Here is a 9004-nt window from a genome sequence, read left to right on the forward strand (position 1 = left end):
GTTTAACTTAAAGCTTCTAATAAAATATATATTAACTTTTTAAATTTAAGATATGAAGCGTTAAACAGGATCATTGCGATCCAAAAGAATGTACAAGAAAGGCTAGAMAAATTGGAGGAAAATGTATTTTTAAGTTTCCAGAACCAAACAACCCTTAGTGAAGGCCAATCGTCACTGGTTCACAACCAAACCGCTATATTTGAAAAACTTAAAGAGATGGAGTCGAAAGTAAGTGTTTTACAATATTGTACACTCAGTAATAAAAGTAAATCTMAAACTTTATTTATATCTTTTCGTCTAAATTTATTTCTTAGATTGTCGAAAAGGCTGAGGTTTTGGCGCAAAATAAGTCGATCAGAGAATGCAAAGTTCTCTTAAAACGAGTGGAGCAGTCAGTGTACCGCATGACTGGCAAAGTGATTGACAAAGAGCTGGACGACGTCGCTAGCACTTTTCCGATGGAGTCGCAAGCAACAGTTGCGGAAGTGGAAGATAGACTGCAAAGCCATGACTATGCCCAAACAATGGTAACCTAWAAAATAAAATATAATAAGTTTACTACTAGTTACAAAACTTTTACTTCTTTTAAGACTACATTCCTCCATAAACTTAAAGGCGCCAGTGATAATGTGGCAGACGTAATACCGAAGGTTTTCTCAGATGAGCTCATGGAAGGATATAATTGGGATGGTAGGTGGAGCAAGAAATCCCTATGCAAGTTGGCGYTGGTTGATACCATTTTAAAAAGTACATACATATATACAATTTCAACTTAATGTTTACTTAAAATGTTTACTAATATATATTTTTCTTTTAATTTAGATGTGTTTCAACAACAAGRGTGTAGGAGTTTCGAACAAAATATAAAGCGGTCAATACTGCTCAGCCATCACAGATTAAAGCAGCGTACTTATTTAAAAAACAAACGGAAACAATAATTAAATTTAAAAACTAAACAAATCAAATTAAAACAAAAAAATGAAACTTTATTAATTAATTTTTTTTATTTTTGTACAATTTTTTTTTAATATGAATTAATGAATGAATATTACATGAATTAAAATAAATTTCATTTTTTCTAAATAAACTAAATTACAATAAATTAATAAATGCATAACTTTTACATGTGCTTACATCATATAGGACTGTCACAACTGCATGATATTTACATCATATGTGATAGTCACACATGCCTGWATTTTACATCACATATGATTGTCATAACTGCATGATTTTGACATCAAGTATAACAGGCATTCATGACAGAGATTTATATCATTAATGACACAAATTTTTATTCTAAACACCGTTGGAGTGAGCAGTGTAGCTATATGTTGTTCAGGTTGTTAAACCCAGTATGTAAGAAAGAAATGCAATATCGCATGTATACAAAAGTTTTTGTSAACTTTTTCATATTGCCCTTAAAAATGTGATAGAAACTTGCACTGAGCCAGTGACAGAAAATTGTGTCACTAGTGATTGTCATATGATTGATCATGTGATTATCATCGTTCTTGTAGGGTAGTTATTTTGGTTTTGTTTGTGTCTCCGTTTTCTATTTTATGTTTTTAAATATTTCTGCCTTTGGTTTCTTACTGTATGCAGTCGTGCTTGTTGCTTTATTAAACATAAGGGACTGCCGGAAATATTTCGCATGTGAATGTTTGAATATTGGCTGCTTTTTGTTTTTGTTAAGTGGTTATGTTTGAATACACCAAAGTACGCGTAACATATAACCACTTGGTTTATTTATCTTTATTTAGATAAATGTATATATTATACCAAACTTTTATCGGTTTTTTTCCGTAAATTAAACTTGAACCCCAAAAGTTTGGCTACCGTTTTATAGTGATGTTAAAACGGATTTTGATTACCGATTTGATAATAGCATATAAATCAGTAATTTTTTTTTATATATGTATATGCATATAACAAAATGGAAAATTGGATTGAATACGCTCACTCTGTTCCTTCAGGGGCGTTTTTGTTTTTTTTTTTTGTTGTTTGTATGTATTTATGCTGCCTTCTGCGTTTTTCCCTCCGCTCCCGCTACCAACTTGCGCTGTTGTTTTGTTTGTATGCACATTCCGTTCGGGTGAGGAAAGGGGGAATGAAGAACTCTGGATACTTTTTTTGGCASKTATTGTATATTTGTTACAATTGTTCGCGCCCGTTTGTGCCGTTTTTGTGTCTTTTTGTTGATTTTTGTTGTTTTATTGTATTTTTTGATTTCGCGGCCGATTTCTGTTTCGTTTTAAGGTTTCGCGCCTAATATTGTCTGTTGTGTTTGGTTCTTTGTTTTTTTTTTTTTTGTTGAAACTCTGACCTATATTTTGCTTTTTCTTGTACTTTGTTTTTGTGCTTGCCAGTTCACCTTTTGTATATTTTAAGAGCACTGCACTCCACCTTCTTTTCTTCCTTTTTTTGTTTATTTTATACTATTATTATTATTTWTTTTTTTTCTGTTTGAGTCACTGCACTTTGTATTTTGGTTTTCACCACGGCACTTTATGCATATATTTCACTTTCGCACTTCGATTGCCACCAAATTTATGTATTATTATTATTATGTTAATTATTATTGTTTTGTCTGTTATAGGTGCCTTTCGATAAAGCTCGAAGGACCATGAATAATTTGTTGCCATTAATTTGGACACAAACTATTAACCACTTTACCATTTGTTTATTAAAAAATGCTGACGTTTAATATGTAAAATCATTTAATGGGTTTACAATCATTTAATGTACTTAAATTTATGAAAAATAAAATTTGAACGACGAAAGTATGTAGGTGTACGGAGCGGGTAAGTTGCATACTGGGCCGCTGGGGGATCGCAGGAGGATTTATGTGGCGCCGCGTATGATCGAAAATATGTCAAAAAGAAAATGTGTCCGTAATTCTTTTGCCCAGCCTTTTTGTTAAGTGGATTGCTTGATGTAGAAGTGTGGTGAATTGTGTTGTGTGGTGATATACGAGTATGCTGTCATCGGAAGTGTTGTATTAGTGCGTGCTAGGTTTTCCGGGTAGAGTAACTCATTTAAACAATGTATATAATAATAATAATAGTGCAAAAAGTGCCTTAAAAATTATATTTTATTTTAATAAACCCGTTGAATATTTAAAAGCTAGATTTTTTCTCGATTTTACAACTATGTTAAATATTCAATAAGTCCAAATGTCTATTAATATTTTGTTCTATTATCGAAAACTTTTTTAAAATCTTCATCTATAAAAATACATGGTAACTAATTTCAATTTCACCATTATCCGATATCCAAATATACTATTTTAATTACAAAATCGAAACACATATTATATTTAATTACCGAAATTGTCCATAAAGTCACATAAACATGCTTATCATTTTTTGCACTATTTAAAGTTTTTTTTTTTAATTACTCACCGTTCGATATCCGATCCACTGTCAGGAAACTTGAAAACTCTTCGTCCATCGCTGCAGCCAAAAAGTGCAAAAAAGTATTAAATAATCTGCCAAATCCACGAAAAGGAGACCCAAGACTCCAACTACCTTGGGAAAATTTTCCTAAACATCGCATATGAGCTTCCAATGGGGCGTATTGTGTAAAATATTAAAGTCCACCGCCAACAAACTGATTGGACCTTATCAGTGGCTTTACGTCTATAATATTAATAACTGACCAGATATTCACCATGCGCCAAATTTTGGGAAAGATCACAYATCACCTTTTCGTTGATTTTAAAGTTGCTTCTGACAGCAAAAAAAGGAGATGCATWTATCCCGCGATGTCTGAATTTAGTATCCCCGCAAAACTAATACGGTTGTGTAAACTGACGTTGAGCAATACCAAAAGCTCCGTCAAGATCGGGAAATACCTCTCCGAACGGTTCGATACCAAATGAGGTTTCAACCAAAGTTACTCTCTATCATGCGATTTTTCAATATGCTGCAGGAGAAAATAATTCGAACTAAAGAACTTAGTCAACCAGGTACAATTTTCTATAAGAGCGCACAACTGCTGGCGTGTTCCGATGACATTAATGTTATTAACATCAACACCCGTGCCTTTTGTTCTGCTTTCTCCAGACTAGATAAGGAAGCAAAGGAAATAGATTTGGCAGTGAACGAGGGCAAGACGAAATATCTTGGTTCCCACGTCACTGTGGACTGTCATAATTTCGAAATTGTAGATAGTTTCGTCTATCTTGGAAACAGAATTAACAGCAACAACAATTACAGCCTGGAAGTCCAACGCAGGATAACTCTTGTCGACAGGTGCTACTTCGAACTGAGCAGGCATCGGAGAAGTAAAGTCCTCTCTCGACAAAAAAAAAAAAAAAAAAACAAACAGAAAGAAAATTTCTAAATTATTGCTATGCTATAGCTACCGCTCTCACTTTGTGTGTGCTATGCGATATGCGAGAGCTGTAGCACATGACAATTTTAATTAGCTCTGCTCTACTACCGCTCCCAATTTTTTGCTACCGCTACGCCAGAGGCGTTTTTTGGCTATCGGTACAGCTATAGTTTTTTTACCTCACAAAACTCCGAGCAGAGCAGAGCACATAGTTTTACATTGTTCTGCATGACCCTCCTCTGGAGAATGGAGTCATGTGTAGAAGTTCACGCAAGTGAGGAAAGTTCTCTGATCACTATTTACTTGGGAGTGGCTAGAAACGATTCTTTTACATATGGCTCAAGCAGCTGACCAGGTATCCTCTGAAAAGTCTARGAGCATCCGTTTGAAGGTGAGCTAAAATGAGAAAGCGAAACATCTCCTACGTAGGTTTGTGCGCTGGGTATAGGACCAGCCACGTAAAAACGTGATGACGACCATTGCAAACGAATTAAGGACTATGATTTGATGGCATGCGCCTGGAATGTGCGGTCACTTAATTGCTAAGGTGCGGCTGCCCAGCTGGTTGATGTCCTCGTAAAAATAAAGGCTGACATCACCGCCGACTAAGAAATGCGATGGACGGGACAAGGACTGAGACGAGTACGTCCTTGTGACATTTACTACAGTGACCATATAAAGGAGCGCAAGTCTAGTGTGGGACTCATGGTGGGAGAGAGACTCCGTCGCCGAGTACTATCATTCACCCAGGTGAATGAACGCCACAATCTCCGGATCGAAAAACCACCAACCAGATCGATCATGTTGTGATAGACGGAAGACACGTCTCCAGTGTTTTAGATGTGCGTGCCCTCCGAGGTCCTAACATCGACTCAGACCACTATCGTATTGCAGCCAAGATTCCCACGCGCCTCTGTGCAGCAAGGAGACGTCAAGAAGCTGCAATCACAACAGGCATTCTAACGATTTTCTATTCGGCTTCCACTGCTGCTCTCTGAGAACACTCGCCAACAACTCGGTATAAGGGAATTGTGGGAAGGCATTTCAAACTCCTTACGTACAGCTGCAACCGAAAAAGAACAGCTCGTACGACGAGGAGTGCCGTGTTGCAGCGGAGAGAAAGCAGCCTACCTACTTTGCAACGTTCCGATCGACCACAACACGTGCGGGTTGGGATACATACCGAGAGTTGAAGAGGGAACGAGACGTAGTTACAGACAGAAAAAGAAAGAGGCCGAAATGGGTGAGTGTGAAGAGCTTGATAAGCTGGCCGGCAAGGGAACGCTCGAAAATTCTACGAAAAGATGCGGAAGCTAAATGATGGTTTCAAGACTGGAGAATACTTTTGTAGAATCCCCAAAGGTGATTTAGTGACCGATGCCCGAGCATATTTAAGTTATGGAGGGAACACTTGTCCAGCCKGCAGAATGGCAGTGAACGCACAACGCCAGTAGGAGGTTAACCCGACTCCCCAATCGATGACGATGAAGCAGACGCTTCATTGTAAGGCCTTGAAGAAGTTCGAATAGTAATTACCCGGCTGAAGAACAACAAAGCAGCGGGAGCCGTGAGATTACCGGCCGATCTATTCAAACACGGTGGCGAAGAACTGATAAGGAGCATGCATAAGCTTCTTTTCAAAATGTGGTCAGCCGAAAGCATGCCCAAAGATTGGAACTTAAGTCCACCACATCCACATTCACATCCATCCACAAACACCAAGACCCCACAAGCTGCACCAACTACCGTGGGATAAGAATCCTTAACATCGCGTATAGGGTTCTATCGAGCTTATWTTGTGAAAGATTAAAGCCCACCGTCAACAAACTGATTGGACTTTATCAGTGTGGCTTTAGACCTGGAAAATCAACAACCGACTAGATGTTCATCATTCGCTAAATTTTGGAAAAGACCTGTGAAAGGAGAATCGACACACACCACCTCTTCGTCGATTTCAAAGCTGCTTTTGATAGCACGAAAAGGGACTGTCTTTATGCCACGATTTCTGAATTTGGTATCCCTGCAAAACTAATAAGGCTGTGTAAACTGACGTTGAGCAACACCAAAAGGTCCGTCAGGATCGGAAGCTGATATTGATATCATCGGCCTCACCACCCGTGCCGTTAGCTCTGCTTTCTCCAGACTGTAAAAGCAACTGGGTCTGGCAGTAAACGAGGCAAAGTATATCCCCTATGCGAATAGTAGCCACCTTGTCGTGGTGCATGGGCTTAAACCGCAGCACAGCACAGCTGATCCCAACAACCAGAGGTGATGCTGCAAGCATCTCATCTGGGGGCAGCCAGACGTTGCATGTGCATGGTGACCAAGAGCTACCACCTCCTAATCGAGGGTGTTATGCGACCCGTGCCCACTTTATGATTTGCAGACAGGAGGTAAATATTAGCAGCCAGGAGGTAATAAGGAATATTCCATGTACCCCGGAGCCGAGACGACCAGGAGATCACGATGACCCACGAAGAGCGGGGATGAGTGGAGCCACTCTCAAGTGGTACCTCAGATTCCTCCAAGACGGCATGACACCGGAGACAGCTGAAAAGCGTTCTCTGAGTAGGATTATTGGGAGTAGCCCCACTCCTAATAATGCAYAACGCGCAGGTGCCAGTGGTTCGAATACAACAAGACGCAGAAATCAGAGTAGTCACCCGAGCCCGAGCAGCCTTGTCGGAGGGACGAAGCGGAGCAAGACCGGCGCCCCCAAAAGGCACCTAGTCGCATGGAGAAGAGAAAAGGCGGCCAAATCACTCCTCAGGGTGATTTCGGGAGAGTGGCCCAATGACCGTACCTCGGCTGGGCATATCAAGGCCACCGCCGCGAAAGAAAACAGAAGCAACGAGCTTCCAAATGAACAGAAAAACATGCTACCATCCACCCAAGAGCTTCTGGGAGGGCTGGAGATGCAGGTGGATGAGGAAATTGAGGACGAGGACCTGTCTCTCATCGAACCTATATTATAATCTCCAAAGCCGGCATAGAAGTGGCTCAGGTGAACCTACATCACGCATCGGCAGTCTCGGCGGTCATCGTGAAGAGGTTCATTTCGGATAACCTGAGCATCCTCCTAATCCAGGAACCTTAGGTGGTTAGAGGAGAGGTAAGAGGCCTCAACTCGAGAAGAAGCAAAGTAATCTGGGATCTCTCTAGCGAAAGATCCAGTTCTTTTGTAGTCGTTAGAGCCGATATAGACTTTTTCTGTATTTCAGAGTTTCTAATGCAAGATCTGGTGGCGGTACAAGTGAAGGAAAGGAAGGATCGCATCTGCATACTTTCCGGGAGAAACGACCACAAACGGCAGATCATGGGGATGCAAGCGAAGTATCATCAGATGGCTGTATACCATGATAGAGAGGCCTATCGTCACCTATAGAGCGGTTGCCTGGGCCACCAAAGCAGCGCAGTCTTCGGTGATTCGGAGGCTGTCAAAACTGCAAAGACTTGCATTTGTCTGTGCTTCGGAGGCAACGCGCACATTCCCCACGGTGCCACTGGAAGTCTTACTAGAGCTCACACCGCTGCATCAGGTGATCAAACTAGCAGCAAAACGCACCATGCTGCTAATGTCAGCAGAAGGCTGTGGAAGAGGGAAGGTAATTTCCTCTAGACAGATGGACTCACTAGCGGTAAGCACACCGCTAGCCCTCCTCCCAAAGGACAGCACCACGAAGAAAATTAACCTCAAGAAGAACTTTAAAGTTACTTTAGGCAGCAAAACGGAGTGGAATGATTCTACGCTGGAAAGGCTGCTGGAAGACAGTACCATTTAATGGTACACTGATGGCTCTAAAATCTCTGAAGGTATTGGGGCAGGTATTGTGGGACCACGTACCGAGCTGTGCATACCTATGGGCTGCTTCCAAAGTATCTTCCAGACAAAAGGTTTTGCCATCTATCCGTGCGCTGAAGTTAACCTCAGCCGCAACTATCGCAACCAGAGCATAGCTATTCTCAGCGATAGTCAAGCGGCTCTAAAAGCAATCTTGTCATACGAGACCAAATCGCTTTTAGTTGAGGAAAGTATAGAAAGGCTAAACCGACTGTTCTTGTACAATCAGTTGCTTACGAACAGCCGAGTTGAACGGACGTGTGCGCGGATCGTTTCAGTTGACGGTGCGAAAAATCTAGTGGCAGTGTGCGAACAATAGACGAAAGTTCAGTGCTTACCTTCCYAAGAAAAAGGGGATTAGTGTGGGATTTTCCCAGACAGTGTGCGAATAATWGACGCAAAAATTTAGTGCGCAGTGACAAAAGTGTGTGTGTGTGTGTACAACACAAAGGATTAAGCGCAGTGACCGTACCAAAAGTGTGTGTGCYACCTAACGCAGGTAGAAACTTGTTCTATTGCGAATAATAGACGCAAGTTCAGTGCGGRATAACTTACCTTCCCAAGAAAAAGGGGATTAGTGTGGGATTTTCCCAGACAGTGCGCGAATAATAGACGCAAAATTTAGTGCGCAGTGACACAAGTGTGCGTGTGTGTGTACCACAAGGGATTAAGCCCAGTGACCGTGCCAAAAGTGTGTGTGCTACCTAACGCAGGTRGAAACTTGTGAAAAAAGGGCAGAAATTCCTGTGCGTAAAAACCCCACAAATTGTTGGGATTTAGACAGTGGACACTCAGTGCTTTCCCATTCGGGGAAATTTTGTGAGG

At 40.9% G+C, this 9004-nt stretch overlaps 1 protein-coding gene across 1 annotated transcript in view; it reads left to right on the plus strand.

The window, feature by feature from the left end:
* Positions 1–216: 216 nt before the first annotated feature.
* The window catches only part of LOC108977527, a 46524-nt gene continuing 37736 nt past the window's right edge, over positions 217–9004 (plus strand). Inside the window, exons 1-4 of the mRNA XM_018947242.1 lie at positions 217–228; positions 315–527; positions 591–747; positions 823–906. Of these exons, the coding sequence (XP_018802787.1) occupies positions 217–228; positions 315–527; positions 591–747; positions 823–906 (466 nt within the window). The remainder of the gene's footprint in view (positions 229–314; positions 528–590; positions 748–822; positions 907–9004) is intronic.

This window comes from Bactrocera latifrons, unplaced genomic scaffold (genome assembly GCF_001853355.1).
Source record: "Bactrocera latifrons isolate USDA-ARS-PBARC rearing strain unplaced genomic scaffold, ASM185335v1 scaffold_908, whole genome shotgun sequence".
In the NCBI taxonomy this organism is placed as follows: Eukaryota; Metazoa; Arthropoda; class Insecta; order Diptera; family Tephritidae; genus Bactrocera; species Bactrocera latifrons.